The 17,061-nt window shown below is 37.6% G+C and overlaps 3 protein-coding genes and 1 long non-coding RNA gene across 5 annotated transcripts; all 4 read left to right on the top strand.

Moving 5' to 3' along the window:
- The first annotated feature begins 4,043 nt into the window (after positions 1-4,043).
- On the top strand, positions 4,044-5,116 carry LOC126380535 (flightin). 2 transcript variants are annotated; one of them, XM_050030008.1, is made up of 4 exons: positions 4,050-4,194; positions 4,301-4,486; positions 4,616-4,878; positions 4,998-5,116. In XM_050030008.1, exons 2-4 carry the CDS (start codon positions 4,317-4,319, stop codon positions 5,009-5,011), a joined length of 447 nt encoding a protein of 148 aa, XP_049885965.1. In that variant the 5' UTR covers positions 4,050-4,194; positions 4,301-4,316; the 3' UTR covers positions 5,012-5,116. The 2 variants fall into 2 exon arrangements, with proteins under 2 accessions (XP_049885964.1, XP_049885965.1); XM_050030007.1 differs by lacking the exon at positions 4,998-5,116 and having other exon boundaries at positions 4,044-4,194; positions 4,616-4,931.
- A 1,214-nt stretch (positions 5,117-6,330) lies between these two features.
- On the top strand, positions 6,331-11,863 carry LOC126380542 (uncharacterized). The gene is made up of 3 exons (XR_007568488.1): positions 6,331-6,492; positions 10,827-11,004; positions 11,215-11,863. It is a non-coding gene; the product is annotated as an uncharacterized LOC126380542 (long non-coding RNA).
- Positions 11,864-14,231: 2,368 nt separating this feature from the next.
- Positions 14,232-15,110, top strand: LOC126380257 (uncharacterized). Its single transcript, XM_050029536.1, has one exon. It carries the CDS (start codon positions 14,232-14,234, stop codon positions 15,108-15,110), a length of 879 nt encoding a protein of 292 aa, XP_049885493.1.
- Positions 15,111-15,440: 330 nt separating this feature from the next.
- Positions 15,441-16,757, top strand: LOC126380256 (uncharacterized). Its single transcript, XM_050029535.1, has 2 exons — positions 15,441-15,458; positions 16,023-16,757. Exons 1-2 carry the CDS (start codon positions 15,441-15,443, stop codon positions 16,755-16,757), a joined length of 753 nt encoding a protein of 250 aa, XP_049885492.1.
- Positions 16,758-17,061: the final 304 nt, after the last annotated feature.

The following is a 17,061-nucleotide window of genomic DNA, read 5'->3' as shown; positions in this document are numbered from 1 at the left end:
ATAAATTATAAGCTTATTTATATACGGAATGTATTTGTAGTAAATTTGTAGTGCAATATATTGGTGGGGATTATAATCACATTTTGGCAAGGAAAATAAACAAATTAGTAAATGTATAAAGACACGTTCCTCTTACACAAATCTCCTGTCATGCTGAGCTGGTTGTCTCATTAGTATTTATGTTTACCTATACTTTGTAGTAGTTTAATAGCGCTAGGTTCTAGAATGGCGACCACGTGTCGGACGACGCTGGGTAGGCCCGCTACAAGGTGGACCGACGCGACGATCTGGTGAAGCGCAGGACCGGTCGTCGTGGAGATCCTTGGGGGAGGCCTATGCCGTACAGCTGATGATGATGAATAGCGCTAAAGACACCATCTAATTTTATTTCAAGTTATACCTGTCATTGTCTTATACGCCGAAAAGGAAAGGAATGGGGAAATAGGCAGTTTTAGGCAGAAATGTAAAACGACCATCTAAAAATTTCACATTGACCAATAACCCGACAGAATTAAGTTGACAGCACACGTCAAACGGGTTGCACACCAGCGAGTTAAGTACCCATAGGTTTATTCGTATTATTGGTTCATTCAATATTATAATTCATTTAAAAATTAACAGCTATCAAACATCCGTCCCTTTTCTTTTCGGCAGATAAGAAAACTTACAATAAAATTAGATGGTGTATTCTTACAGGAATTAGCTCCAATTACTTATTCATATCAATTATTCATAAATATAATGTAACCGCCGAAGCATAAATCATTAAAATATCTTGATATTTGGAACAGATTATACTTCAGTTTATTTTGATCATAATAATAATGGTTAGAAGATGTGTTGTGCTTGAGTGTAGTAACAGGGGTCATAATTTATACCCAAAAACAAAGATAAAAGTTGCTCATTAAATGTCTGTTATTCATGAAATAAAAGGTTCAACGAAAGCAAGTCTTTACATCCCTCATTAATGGGAAAATGTGAAAGGGATGGCAATTGTAACGACATAAAAAAACGTCAACAGGACCAGAGCACTACAGGCGGCCTCTGCCTATCCTTTTGGGAAATAGGCTTGGGCTTTTGTATAGATATATTTTATCTTACATAATTGGGTAGTTTCCTAGGTCACAGATAAATAATGAAATTTTTATTACTAAAAAAGACAGATCTTTCTTTTTTTCCATATAACTTATTTATGAATTTTAATAAACAAAAATACTTAGTGCGACATTTTGTCGCGTTTTTCTGTGACGTCACAGGTTGCTTTTTCATACAAATTACATAGAAATTTCGTGTTTACACGTTTAGTAAAAAGAAAAGCCGTGGTTGCCCAGTTGGTAGAATGCTTGCCTCTCACTTTGAGATCGCAGTTTCTAATCTGGCACAGGCTTAGGCCTATGACCAATGATTGTCGAATTTGTTTTCAAATTCATGTTTGGATCAAAAACAATTATCACGTGCTCAGCGGTGAAGGAAAACATCGTGAGGAAACCCACATTCCTGAGAAATGCATTTTCGGAGGTATGTGACCTAACCTGTATTGGGCTGGTTTTCCCTTCACGCGTTGGAAGGTCAGACAGGCAGTCGCGTCTGTGAAAAACCGGACCTGTCAAATCTTTAGGTTAGGTAAGCGGACCCTGATAAAAACGGGATACTGCTAGGGAGATGATGACGTTTAGTAAAAAGTAACTGATTTGACTAGTTGGAAACTTCCCTATTGCATCATGCTCTGTCACCTTTCTGAAAAAGAAACAGTATTTCCGGTACAGAGAGTGCTTTTTTAAAGGGTTTCGTAGCGTATTAATTATTACGCCTACACTCTCTGTACGACCTTTATCGGTCTTCAACTTTTGACCCGTGTAGCAGGTTACCGGATTATAGAGGATTTATTAAGAAATAAACAGAACAGAGAGTAAAAAGTTAAGTCCATGATAAGAAAAATGCTTTAACAACGTTTTTTTTTTTAATTGTTTCTCAATTTTTAGAACGGTGACACCTACGTACAAGCTCATAATATTTTTTTATGCGAGTGTGTTATTTTGTGGATTAAAATCTTTTGCGCGCTATTTATAATCTAGAACCGCACGTGCTTAGGTTACCTAAGATCTGTGGGTAACCCTTGGACATATAGTTGATACATAAACATAAAGTAATGATAAAACCCCCAAAACCGGACGTAACCGGGCCGAAAACCGGTAGAGCTAACATGAGCAACGTGGTAAAATGTTGTCACGGTCATATTATCGTATCTGACGATATAATAGGGTAGCTTCCAGCTAGTTAAATCAGCTACGTTTTACGAAACGTCAAAACACCAAATTACGTGAATTCATTAGTGACGTCATAGAAGAAAGTGCTTCTATGCTGTTCTGGGAGCAAATAAAAAACATAGAACACGTTCAGCTGCTTGTCTTCCCGGGCATGTCGTAAAAACCGACAGAGGGATTGCTTCCTCTAACATAATGGACTAATGTTATAGGCGATAGGCTGATCCCTTATCACCATTAAGTTCATCATATCCATCTTAGGACTTCGTATCAACAGTGGCTGCAAGTTGTCTTTGATTACTTGTGGCTCTGCCCACCCCATTTGGGATTACGGGCGTGAGTTTATGTATGTATGTATGTAGAAGAAAGTAACAAAATGTTGCTCTTATTATTACATTTCCCTTTATTAAAATTCATAAACAAGTGAAATAGAAAAGAACTCTTTTTTTTTTCACTCTTAGATTTGTCTTTATTTAGTACTTAATCAAAATTTCATAATTTATCTTTGACCTAGGAAACTACCCAATTTTATTAGGTATGTCGTTTTGTCAATTGATGCTAATATGTGAACCTAAATAACTCATGTTGTTCTGTCAAAATACGAACAAAATCACGTGACACGCATGTTAGAGAAAAAACAAACTTATCGATTTCAACAAAATTTATTTAATCTATAATTTTATCACCTTGCGCATGTTAGCCCTGGTGACCCATGTGGGCGGCGGACACATGTACTTACAGTTAAAACTTACTTACGCGGCCAACGAGGAAAATTAGGTCTAAGGAAATATCATGTGAATATCCACTGCCCAGGGGTGAGCACTGGGGTCCGCTTGGAACCGATGCATGCATGAACATAAATTACGAATGTGGATAAAACCCTTTCATTAAGTAATTACGACTTGGAAAGGCACGATGGCCCAGTCCTATCTCGCATTCTATAAAATCCACCATTCGAATCTCGCAAAGTGAACTCTGATTAAGTTTTTCTCACAACACTGCATGTACGGGTTTCAATACGATTTCAATACGAATGTGACGGTGGAAAAATAGTGAAAAAACGTACGTCTCCGAGACAGTTTCAAAGGCCTGCATGTTAAAATCTCCAACAAGCGAGGAGCTTGCTTCGTCGACATGGATTAATGTAGGCTAATGATTTTAGCCCCAAGTTTACTTCTGCACTGCACCCAAGATAATTATCAGCACGCCAAGGTACAGTGAGTGACTTTAGTTTACGTTACGTTATTCAACGCCAACATCGTTATTATCATCATAATTTTAAATACTGATGTGCATCCCGGAACATTGTTGTGTCCCCGGACAATAAAATTAGAGAAATATTATTTTTACTACATCTCCAACCTGGCGCTATTCCATTATTTCCTACGTGTACTACTTTCACGGACTTATATTTTTAATTCTATTATCGTCTTGTAATGACCGATGGTGATAAACAACTCGATTCTTGACTTAACTTATCTACAGATTATACGATCACATAAACATTAACACGCTTTCGATACATTTATCATTTAAAATTTACGTTCAACTAAAGTACAGTGACTAATATAGATTATTCGTTGACCTCCAAGTGATACATCGACAAGCAATTTAGATTGCACTACCTAATGTGTCACTAGTAAACTTTAAAACAAATAGTAAAAATAATTGAACAATTAACGATCTTCCCCGTCAAAAAAAATGTACAACTTGGCACTGCATTTGGAAACGGAGAGGAATTCGCAGATGAGATGCATGGTCAACGCATTGACAGAACATCATTGGCAGCTCCGCTAACATAGTAGCGCTTGCGACAGCTAGGTGGGGTCGAAAAGAGATAAATCGGGAGGCTGCTGGCGCACCCGGGGGACGCGGCACCAGTCGCACACGAACGATCATCCGCTCCACACGCTTCTCCAAACCCAGTTAGGTCAGTGCTGCCGCGGCGTGACCCGTCCACTAGTGCTCTCTCAAGTTCAAGTGTGAATATTTTGTGTCGTGTCGGTTATAAATAACCCAGTGGTTTCTGATCTTAGATCACCCCTATTCAAGATGTGGGATGACGTGATAGAAGAGGACGTCCCCGCGCCCGCCGAGCCCGAGCCAGCGCCCGAGGCTGCCGAAGCCGCCCCCGCCGAGGCCGAGGCGGCCGAGCCCCCCGAGCCCGAGGCCATTGTCAAAGGAACAGAGCCCCAAAAACTCGTCTTCAAACATTGGGTCAGGTAAGTTTTGCTACGGCGAATAAACACTTGCGTATACAATAGACTAATAAGCTACTTCCTAATTTACTTGCGGAGCAAATGTAACCACCGCTGATATGGTAATAAAGCGTACATTGGTATGTATTGCAGGCCTAAATTCCTGCAGTACAACTACCTGTACCGGTACCGGTGCAACTACTACGACGACGTGATCAATTACCTGGACCGACGGAACAAGGGCCTGCCGGCGGAGAAGCCGCGTGCGCAAACGTGGGGCGAGCGCGCGCTGCGCACCTACCTCGCCAACTCCTCCTCGCAGCGCTCCATTCGCAACCAAGACTCCAACCTGCTGCACCACATCTCCACCGGCGCACGCTTCCACCGTTACCACAGCAAGTCCTTAATCTCGAGGAAGTATTCCAGGCTTGGGTTTAACACCGTCTCCATCTAGCTTCGCTCTAACACCCTGCTTGACCTGGCTTCGCGGACCCGCTCCGGTCTCCGACGTGACCTTGCTGTGCCTGTTACAGGATTTCGTTGGTGTGATGCCGCCCAGCCTGGCCCGCGCGCTCAGCTCGGCCGATCCAGAGCCGTCCGCATTCCTTTTTTAATGTCCTAATTGGGTAAGACAATAAACTCTTAAGTTAACTATTTTATAGTTTTATTTAATACCTTGCTTGCGTTTAATAATCTAACTTTGAGGAGCTTATCTAATATTATTGAAAATTCATGCCATATTGACAGAAATTGTTCTTATTTAAAGATGAAAATTTAATCGATGTTATTTTCTCAATTTTCCCAAAATTCAAATCCGCATGATCCACGTATGACGCAAAGCGAGATCGTATCAACACCGCAATGCGATGTGATGTAGGAGATTTTGAACTAGATGTGAGGTAATAAACATTAAAGAATAAAGAACAGTTCTTTAATGTAAACATTTAGTTATTATTATATGTACCATCTTCAACATAGCCGCGTTGCTGCAGCACAACACAATTTGACACACTAACCTAACACACTTAGATAATCACCCCAGAAAAGGGATACAATCTGCAATATTTTTTATGGAATATCTACTTTCATATTCTTATTATCTACACTGGAATATTACTTTTCGCAGAGTCCTGAGTATATTATTATATTAAAAATTCTCTCAACATTATTTACTTGACTGATTTTTATATAAATAAATTATGTTAGGCATAACGAATTCACCCTGAATATAATTATTCTACATGTAAGTGTATTATATTATCAAAATATTTCAGCAATATCTATGTATAAGTAAGTACCTACTGCTACCAGGGCAGCCTTTATTTTTAATATCCTTAATAGAGACGATAGAGATTACCATCAATTATGTACATGAATAATCTTCGGTAATTGCTCCAATTTACTTGTAAATACGTTAATATTTAAGATTAAATACCAAAATAAATGGCCCTTATTAACTTTGACAGAAATATCTACGAGGGGGAATTTATTAACAAAAATGATTTGTGAATAATGAACTGAGTCGCCCTATAATCCCCATCTATAGTCGCCATCTAATGCAGCGCTTTGATGAACAGATAAACAGTTGAGTCGGATCTCGCACCCTGCCAAACATCATAATCACAATGAAATCAATTAAAACACAGCAATCAAATTACATTTATTATTTAAATGGAATAGGTAATAGAAAACTGACTATTAATTTTCTTTTGTAGCTAGCAGCCAGAAATACTGGCCAGTGATCTTCTGTGTAACGCTTCATTTACGTGCCTAAATAATGTTTCAGATCATAAATTTCAAAAGATGACAGTTTTACAAACTACAAACATTATGAGTAAAACGTCGGTTAATTCAAAGCGCGTGTCACACCGCAGCCGCGGGCCGCGCCTCGCGCGCCGCCTGACGCGACACATCCTCTCATCGCCAGCGGGCTAAAATTTCAATGTCGAGATATCTAAAATAACTTATCTTTGACAGTTCAGTGAATATAATCGCTTGGGTGGCGGCCAACAGCTTGGGCTACCTAGCAGGTAAAGCAGGCAATCGGCCAAATTGAAGATAATTAAATGTTACAATGACCAAGGGAGCCTAGACATCGATTGGATAGACTTGAACAAGAATAGAAGAGGCAGCTTGCGACACGCCTGTTGCAACGCCGCGACATGCACTCGGTACTAATTGATGATTAAGCGAACAAACCAATTTAGGTTTTTTTTTTATATTCGTTGAAACTCGTTAAACCATTAGCATTTCTGAAAACAGCGAGTGCAATGAACCTATTAGTTATATTAATAGACCTTCCAAAAATACTACATAATTTGAGATCAGTTCAATACAAGTACTCAACACATTGGATCGTTAATAAACAGTATTTATTATTATTATGTATGCTGATCGATAAAGAATTGTCAATGAATAAGCTACTGATGGTAGACGGTCCATCACCAATCAGCTTCTATTCAGTCAATAAGTCCCATCAATTATTCATTCATTGACCGAATAATCGGTATCTTTTGGCAGAACTCGCTAATTTAAAGGTACATCGGCCGCATCTGACCCTACGAAGTTATTTTGCTTGGTTTGATTGATTTGTTATTTGATATCAAATTGTTATTATGACATTTGTTAAGAAAACATATTTAGATAAGTAAATATTAATAATATACACCCTTTCATTTCTATATTATTTTCTGTCTCTTGAGATATATTTATAACAACTAACATTAGCTTGTGCCCTGAACAGTCTTTAGATTGAAACCATGTCATACTCTATAGGTTTTCATTCCTTTTTAGAATCCACCCCAAGCATAATATTAGCCAAGTAACCTTGACCGTTACGCAGACATGTTCAGGATTTCCATTAATTGACACATTCTTCTTCTATCGTGTGGGTTGTGAGGTGAATCACCAACCTCATCCTCATCAACCCTGGTGTCAGGGTTACTATTGAGCCGCCAAAGGCCCCTGACGTGACTCATATAACGACTACATACTTACATCAGTAAGGTAGTAATCGGGACCAACGGCTTAACGTGCCTTCCGAAGCACGGATCGTCTTACTTTCGGCCAATTAGGTGATCAGCCTATAATGTCCTAACCAAACTAGGGACCACAAAGTAATTTTTGTGATATGTCCCCACGGGGAATCGAACCCAGGACCTCCGGATCGTGAGCCCAACGCTCAACCACTGGACCACGGAGGCCGAGATTGACACATTATTCTCCTGGTATGTAACGTATACAACGACTAGAGAGATAAAATTGTTTTTTTTTATTTCCATCTTCCCCTTGAACAACTAGCATATACAAAGTGAATATCAGTTTAAGTGAAGCGACAAAAAAATGGTTTATGAAAATGTTACACATTTATAATAAACGATGCATTAACAGAAACAACAGTATTATTGATTAAGCCACGCGACTAAATATAATAATTTGGCAATGTAATCCGCGTAATTGGTCAACAAAGCGAATGATGGCACAGATTATATAAACAGGAAAACGTAGAGTAGCCACACCAACTGTCTGCGGCCTTCAGTGATTTAACAAATGGTTTGAGACAATTCTCGTAACTCTTGCACAATACTGAAAACACATGAGTTATGTTTGTTATAAGACATGATATATTTATTAACATTCTTGACTGTAGGCCTGGTCTTGGTCGGCTATTTTTGTTACCCGCTCAGAGGAACAATTGTCTCGGACTCTTTCGCCAATTGGAAATAGTTTGGAATCTGTGACAGTTATTAATTGATGTACATAAATATTCCTACAATTCGCCGCCAGGAAGATGTTGACGGTAATATGAGTGACAATAAAAAACTACAACGCTAAAAGCATTATTATTAAGATTGAGAGCGCTTTTTTCATTCATTATCTTTTACACAGAATCCAATTTAACAGACTTTTTCTCTCAAGCATAGGTAACTGGTAATAATAAAATTGAAGTACGAAGTAAATAAAATATTTTATGGTAAGTACCGACTATGGACATCAACCGCAATGTTGTTGCAACACAATTTGCAACAACCCATAAAAAAAATATTACATTAGTTTTACTTCAAAATAGTTTGATTAACACGTTTATAGGTATACAACTTGGGGTAAGAGTACATACATTGAAAACTATCCTTCTGAAGTGATAAAAAATAAGCACTATTTGTTGAGAAAATTAAGGCTATTATGCATTTTAATAATTATGAATTCGTAGTATTTAGCTTGTTTCTAATTATTTTAGGAGATTTAGTAGATAGCGCACCAGCTGACGGCGCTCGCGACGCCACAGACGGAGAATTGTTCATTAAACAATTAATCAATGGACAAAGTAAGTATTATTAAGTATAATTACTTTTGACCTAAAACCAGAATAAATAGGGAAACCGTTAAGATTTGTTCTTACCAAGTTGTATGTCAATAGTGTAAATTTACATTTTAGCGAGGAAGGAAAGACCTGAATATCTATTGTTCACTGCGCCTTATAGGCTGTGCGAAGGCGGATGCAAGAACCCTGAGAACGAAAGAATGATGATAAAGTTCCCTATTTATCTAGGTAATAAAGCCAAAGAACAATACAAATTACAGTATGTAAAAGACTATGAAAAACTGGTTAGTAAATATCCCAACGCTCCGTTTAAACCGAAGACAACAACAGAAATTACTACAACTGCACAACTGATGAATCTGGACTTGAAGTTAGATTTGGTAGAAATGGTTAGAAATATAACATGTCCCTCAACAACAACAACAACAACGATGGCGACCACGACAGCAAAACTTACAACAACTAAAAAAATATGTCCGGCTATATTCGGTATTTGTAAAAAGAAACTCAGAACCACACCTGAAATGTATACAGCCCAAGCTCAACGTCTATCAACGCACACAAATCATAAGGTTAATGATATAAAACTACCGCCAACGACACACATCAATATAATAAGAAATTGGCTGCCACGCTTTTCACATCTGCGTATTATCAAACCGAAAAGATTCCGTTTTACCAATAATATTACATTGCCTTTTACGATGAGAAAATCTAAGTCCGAGATTCAAAAAATTCGGAGAGTACGAACAAAACATAAAAATTTACGTCGTTATAGAAGGAATGGAAGTCAAAATAAACAAAGAGAATCAGATGACAAATCTGATATCATTGCGAATGATCACTCAAATTTAACACAAATAGATATAAATGTCAACGAAGACGTTTCTTCGACGACTGGTCAAAATATTGTCTCTGGAGAAGATGCAAGAGAAGTAACAGAATCGTCATTGAAGCAGTCCGATCTGCTTTCGTATTCTCATGAACTAATCACCTCTGGTCACATACACGATGAAGAAGAAAAACAACCACCTTCAGATATCCCAATCACCCAGGAACCTGTAAAATTAGAGTACCCTGAACCTATGGAAAATGCAGAGAGCTTGGACTTAACTTTAAAATTGACCTAACACTATTTTTATTTTTGCAGTGTACTTAAACTAATCTTATTTATATGAATCTTATTTAATTAAATACGATATCACTAAAGATGAACTTGTCACTCGGAATTAAATTATTTAATACTGTATAATATTATACCCACCCCAACAAAATAACAACCAATGGTTTGTTAGATGCACATTCTACGAGTATCTGTATTATTTCGCCGGCCATTTTTAAGTTTAGATTAATATATAATATACTAAAAAAAGACAATACCTAACTAATAGTAGATACTGCTTAAGTATCTATTGGTTTCCCAATGTACGATAGATTAGGTAGACGGTATTAAATTTTAACATTCAATGGTTTGTGGCTACCATAATCTTTCGCGTAGAAGCGGCGGGCTGCAAATCGGCTGTAGTGGAGGTCGTTGGTGCGTACGTACCAAAGCATCTGACTTTAAAGAGCGACAATACACTGAATAGACTAACATGAACAGACTGAAAAAAAAGAGTAATTGAGCGGAATGGATTTAAGATCAGAGGGGCTAAAAAGCTTACAAGCAATTCATCTAAAAAACAATATTGCAATTTGATATTTGCGCATATAAAAGTAGGCGCGCAATGTCAAGAAATGTCAAATAGCAATATTGCTTTTTTAGATGCATTGCTTCGATGTGGCCTTTTTAACATCTCTGGGGGTCTGCGTAAGATTTTCAAAGAATGATTGTTTGCAATGCACACTTAGTTTTATATGCGCAAATGTCAATTTGCAATATTGCTTTTTTTAGATTAATTGCCTCGATGTGGCCTTTTTAACCCCCCTGATCATTATTTGAAAATCTTACGCAGATCTGATGTACAATTACTTCGCTAGATACCCATTTCTCAAATATTTTGTTTGAAGCACCAAACTTCAATTAATTCCATTAATTTATAGGTATTGATAGTGTTGTCGCTAGCGGTCCTGGACAAAGGATTGGGAAATAACGATCGTCTTCCCTGGGACAAATGGTCATGGAGTTTACCCCAACAACCGATTGAATACTTCTTTAGAAGACATCAAACTATGCCCGTCAAATCGCCGAACTTCGAATGCAAGTGTCCTCCGAATAAAGGTATATACGTAAATATCGTATATCGTAGTATTTTTGCCTTTGGCAATATGTAGGTAACGTTATAAGTGATGCATTTTCTGTTACACATAGATATGGGCTTAAAAAATAGTTGATTTGCCTACTCTATTGTGTACCCTTTACATAATGTTACCATGTAGTGTACTTAGTGAAAGTGGTCAATAAATATTTTCCTTAATTGTTTCCTTTCAGAATGCATTTTGGACTTTAAAATCAACGAAGCTGTGGCCGATTTCTATAAACTTCGTGGTGTTATGAAAGGAGAAGAGCTCAGGAGATACCAGGAAGATGTCCAAGAAATAAAAGATGAAACGAATCTTCAAACAAACGTGGAAAGGCGATCCAATGCTAGAAGGAACTTAGGAAATAAAGAAAATCCAACAGTTGATGACACTAACTCTATATGCTGCTGCCCACCCCGAACCCTGATGATGCCTTCATTCATCACAAATAAAAAGTATGATGACTTCATCGAGAGTTTCGACAAGAAAAAGATGGACCTTCAAATTCTAAAGCAGTAAATCGCATATTTTTTCACATTTCATAATAATTCTCTTTGATATAACAATAAGGTTTTCTTCATAAACAGAATCGAGTATTAAAACCGCTTTTCGAAATGTTACATTTTCACTTCGAACCAGGAAAATCGCGCGCTTGTACTTGTTTACAAAATGTTTGGTTCATTTCATTGATTCCTTGTTTTCTGTCATAACATATGCCAGCTTTTACTGGGTGAATGTGTATTGTTTTGAAATTATAAGAAGTGTGGGATAAAAATAGGACTTACATTTTTATATACTACAACTTTTTATGTCCTACTTCAATAAATATATCCATAAACGGAAACTGTAAATGGCTACCTGACTAATAAAATCATGTTATCACGAAACTTTGTATTTTTTACTTTTATACCTAATTATACCTAAAACCGAACTACTTCCATTTCCTGTAGCAACGTGACGCGTTTAAATGTAAGTGAAACAAGAAAATGCTTCAAAAATATATTATATTTACTGGTTTATTACTCATTCAACTGATCCTTTGTGCTAAGAATGATCAGAAGGACAGTAAAATTGGTAAGTACTTGCAAGTAGCTATTCTTAATCATTTGAATCACACATGTTCGTGTATCTCAATTTCTATCTTATTAATCTTGTGATTGTCTAAAACTTAATGAGATCATATGCAACCGTTGGAATTGAGTTTTTGTGCTTGAAGTAACACGAAAAAACATTACCATTTTAGACTATTGAAAAATATGTAGTGACAGAATATATTTTCAAGTAAGTATAGACGAAAAAAAAAACTTACTGTACTTATTATTAAACCGTGTAACAGCCTAACAAAGATTCCCGATTCATTTTTACCCTCCAAAATACTTTTTTTTTCAGATCCTAATAGAAAGTGCAATGCTCCAGTAGTTTTAGTACCAGTAGTTATAAAACTTAACAGATACCCAAAAACCAAACCCAAACCGAAAAAAGGATTGAAACTAAATAATTTAAAATCCGTAAAAGAAAAGCTTTCAAAAACAAATTGAGTACTAAATGTGTCAACAGAAGAAATTGATTGTAAATACAGTATGAAATTGTTTTATTTGTGTTTAAATTTAGAATAAGTTATAAATAAAGTTATTTTTTCCATTAGATCAATTGCTTCTATGGGGCCTTTTTAACCCTTCTGAGCCTTAAATAGCAAACGAAGCCAGAATACATTATTCCTATCGTTCCTGTCTTCCATCCGTCAATCGTACCGATCTCTAGCTCGTACACTGAGAATAAAGCCTTTAAGTAATAATGTAAACATACTTAGTATTGATAGGTTGCATATACCACTACTCTCTCGCCTAAAAAAGGCAATACTTATCACCGGACTTACTACTCTAACAAAATACGGCAATTTTTCAGAATCCGCGTACGTTTCCGACTTATAAATTGCATAACCACACAGGTGGCTAGTGGCTACAGTGAGTGTTCGAGTATTACACTTTTAAGAAATCAGTTTGTAACAAACCATTAACTAGGTGCCAATAAAACGTAAGTGAAAGACGCTGCCAGCTTCTAACTGAAATCAAAGAGAACATGAACGCCAACGTAAGTTTTTTAATTCTTTTAACACTCAAGTATGCGTATACAATTATGCAAAGTATGTGTCGCTTCTCTGCTGGACTAAGGGCTTCGACACACCAAAAGCGTTTGTTTTAATAGGTACAAGAGTATAATTGAGTATAACACCTTGAATGACGTGGTGCGATCTACTTCATTATAACTTTGTATTACAACATGTTTATTTTTACCATACCCAGATTCTATACTCACCGGGTATAAAATTTAAGACAACAGGTCAAAGGATGGCCAGTTAGGTGCGAGATTCGGCTCAGGGCGTTTGAAAAAGAGCCAATCAACTCTAGTGGGTCAATAGCGACAAGCGCTGAAGAGGAAAAGCGTCGACCACACCGGTGTAGGAGTCCTAAAATGTTTGTTATTCGGGTCGTCCGTTGGAATCGTATATTACGTCCTTTGAATATGCAGCGGGGGCTTTTGGTGTGCCAAAGCCTTAAAACTAAAGAAAAACACATAGTTGTCTGCTGTTTGTTATTCCGCGCATGTTGTGAAAACCGACTTAGGAATTATTTTCTCTATATCTAATGGGTGGTTCAGTAGGAACCTTTGGCCGCACATGCATCATTAATAATCATTATCTTTATTTAAGGACTTCTACATCAAACTTTACTGTTTCTTTAAAAATCTTTTGGTAATTTGTGACTCTGCCCCACACTACGAGCGTGCTGTACCGTGTTGACACGTACAAAATAATAAACCGTCAATAATGTATGTTTCCACTTCGCAACGCTGCGCTATGAACGAACATATCCAGCTCACACAAACACTTCTAAACTAATGTGACATTTGTGTGACTTACATTCTAAATGCACGTCAAAATATCAAACGCTATTTGCAACATAATTTTAATACAAACTAAATATTTGGGACAAAATGATAGCAGAGTATATTTCGAACACCCACGTGTTGGCGTGAATTGACTGAGTAGGCAGTGCGGACATCACATTAACGTTGCACTATTTCATAATTTGCCTGTCGAATCACGCATAGGTACTTACTGTATCTATAAGTTTTATTTTTGTGTTTCAATCAACTTCTTGTTCCCAGGTTCGATGGAATCTCTTAACATTATTTATATGCAAATTAATGACATTTTCCGAGACATCCATCGCTGGTGTTTCATACAGAGACCATTTCGACTTCGAAGAGAGATATAAAAATCAACACATATGTGATCCAACGTATTGGCACCCACTGCACATGCCAGACCATTGCCTAAAGAAGTACGAAAAAGTTATTCGCTCCCAAATAATTGCCATGAATCCAGGTAAGACTTTAAGAAAGAAAGAAATCGAGTCGTTTTCGAATTTACTTAAACAGGCCGAGAAAGAACGACAGAAGACCCAATCATCGGTTCAATTCGACGTACAGTTTCAAGATATTGAAACGGAGTATCCGCGGTATACACCGCAGCACTTGGGATATTTGCAAGAAGATGATGATGAGGAAGAGGACGACGAGCTTACTGCGATTGGGTACATGCTATCGCAGCGGTCGAAGTTGCCATACGAGGTGATGCTAGAGATGGTGCAGCGAGACGCGTGGCGCCTACCGACCATACCCTTCGTTGGACTGCTGCCTTACCTCGGCGCGGCCACCGTCTACCAACAACCGATATCAGAAAACACTGAAGATATCATCAAAAAAGTCGCCCATGTCTATTCTGATGCTGCTCAAGATACTTACAAAAAATCAATTTACGATCCTGTAACGTATAACTCTAATAATACCATACCAGACACGAATAATACTAAAACTGATAAAGTAAAAGGTTCCAAGAAACACAAAAAAATGTTGCAACCCTATGAAGAAACTACCGATAATAAAGATGAAAAAATTCCTGACAAATTATTGCACGAAGAGTCAAAACATGAGCAGACTACACCGAAAAATAAAGTTATCAATAAGAAAATAACAATCGGTAATTTGGTAGCTTATTATCAAGAAACAAGAAGTAAACCCTAACTTAATATTTAGTCAACATGTTTTAGATTTATGATTATAATTTGAAGCTCTACTTAATTTATTACGAAGTACTTTAATTGTAAATAAGTTTGGTAAATAATGTAAAACATTTCTACTTACGTAACACGAAGTCTTTTCATTGTTTCAATGAAAAAGGAAACAAATTAAGGAAAAACAAGAATATGACTGCAAAAATCTATTGTGCTTTGCATACAACACGAGCTTGTCCATTGTTTGATTTCATAATGCGGAGCAGATTTAATTTTGCTTCTCTTGAACGGCTGCATTGAACACTCAGTTGTACAGAGGGTGACGGTCACATGCTGCGACATGGAAACCTTCTGGCAAGTAAGTACAATCAAATCCATTAATTAATATCTAAACAAATCTACCTGGCTGCATGGTCTTCTTAGAGAAATGCAGATAATAAGTACAATGCTAGATTATACGTAGAACAACGCTACTGATTAATTATCATTGCGCATTCGTTCATGTAAAAAATGGGGGAATATAAGGTAAAACCTACAATCTAATCTTCCATCATATAGGTGTGTACATTGGTTGAAGCCTATGACCATCAATTTTGTATGAAATCCGTTGTCGCCTCCAGTTTGACGTCTGAAACGGATGTTTTATAGGGTTTTTTGATATAGCATGGAATTTCTTCCCTCGCCTCAAAGTCTATTCAAGTACTTACGACCTTTTTTGCCTATAACACATATTGTTTCCTTCTAAGATTAGACCGCTGCTAAAATCTTTCTCATCCTATAAATAGTCAAATACTTCTTTTTCGTCTTTACTTTGTGTTTATTATATTAAAACAAACATATTTTGTTTTTACGCTAGCCCTGCCATTTATTCAAATTATAACAATATACTAACTACTTATTAACAACAAATATATCTCCGCAGGTACTTCTAGTCGTATTCGCCGTGGATAAGGCATTATGCACAATCTCCGGCTTGACTTACATGGACTCATTGGCACAAAAGCACCGCACCAACTCACCAAATGGAGAAGACCCATGCAATCCACTGTTCTGGTATCCGAACAAGATTCCTGATCATTGTTACTCCAAGACATCACCAAGGCCCCCAGATAAGCGTCCTGCCAATACTTTTCCATTACCAATACCAGTGCCAGTTGCCCCGCCACCAATCCCTATGCCCATGCCGTTACCAGCTCCGATACCGGCTGCTCCAATACCAGCGCCTATGCCAATGCCGGCGCCGGCGCCCGGCCTGCCCGGTCCCATGCTTGCAGTCCCACCGATGCCTGCAGCTGTCCCCGTCCCCATACCACCTATCCCCTACGGCATCCCAATAGCACCCACCCACCCCATGCTACCAGTGTTTCCCCAACCGTATCCCTATCCCCCGCAGCCTTTCCCAGCTTTCCCTCCATTCCCCACGTACCCGATCCCTCCAATCTACCATCAAGGACCACCAGCGGGATTCGTCCCTGGATTACCTGGTCTGGTTTCTCCAGACGGCGGGATAAATATCCTGCCGTTCACAGACGTGTACTCTGAGATATTGGAGAAACATAAACAAAAGATGATGAAAAAGCAAATTGAAAAAATGATGGAAAAATATGAGAACTATCCAAAGAGACGCAAGCCGTACAGAAGGCATATGTACGACTGAATATCGTGATGTGATGGCGATATTTAGACGGGGTGAAGTTACAATGGCATTATGTGAAGGAAAACATACAGGAAAACACCAATCTTAATGTCGACGAGAGACGGTACCTCTGTCACTTGCGATCATAACAAGTTGAAGCTTACTTTAACGTTGTCTATTAATTTATTCGCTTCAGAGCAATTTACTTATTGAGTATTTATATTTTTTATATTGAATATTTTGTAATAAATAATAATGCAATTAATTGATGTGTCTATTATTACCCATTTTCATTAACAATAGTGGCGAATTGAACAATATCCAA

This window comes from Pectinophora gossypiella, chromosome Z (genome assembly GCF_024362695.1).
Source record: "Pectinophora gossypiella chromosome Z, ilPecGoss1.1, whole genome shotgun sequence".
Taxonomy (NCBI): Eukaryota; Metazoa; Arthropoda; class Insecta; order Lepidoptera; family Gelechiidae; genus Pectinophora; species Pectinophora gossypiella.
The sequence above is the reverse complement of the archived record's forward strand: the minus strand, read 5'-3'. Positions and strand labels throughout refer to the sequence as shown.

Bases quoted from the DNA above. Each gene is read 5' to 3' on its own strand.
- LOC126380535 (XM_050030007.1), top strand. From the start codon at position 4,317: ATGTGGGATGACGTGATAGAAGAGGACGTCCCCGCGCCCGCCGAGCCC. The intron at 4,487-4,615 runs GTAAGTTTTGCT...TATGTATTGCAG, and splicing joins GTCTTCAAACATTGGGTCAG to GCCTAAATTCCTGCAGTACA.
- LOC126380257 (XM_050029536.1), top strand. From the start codon at position 14,232: ATGACATTTTCCGAGACATCCATCGCTGGTGTTTCATACAGAGACCAT.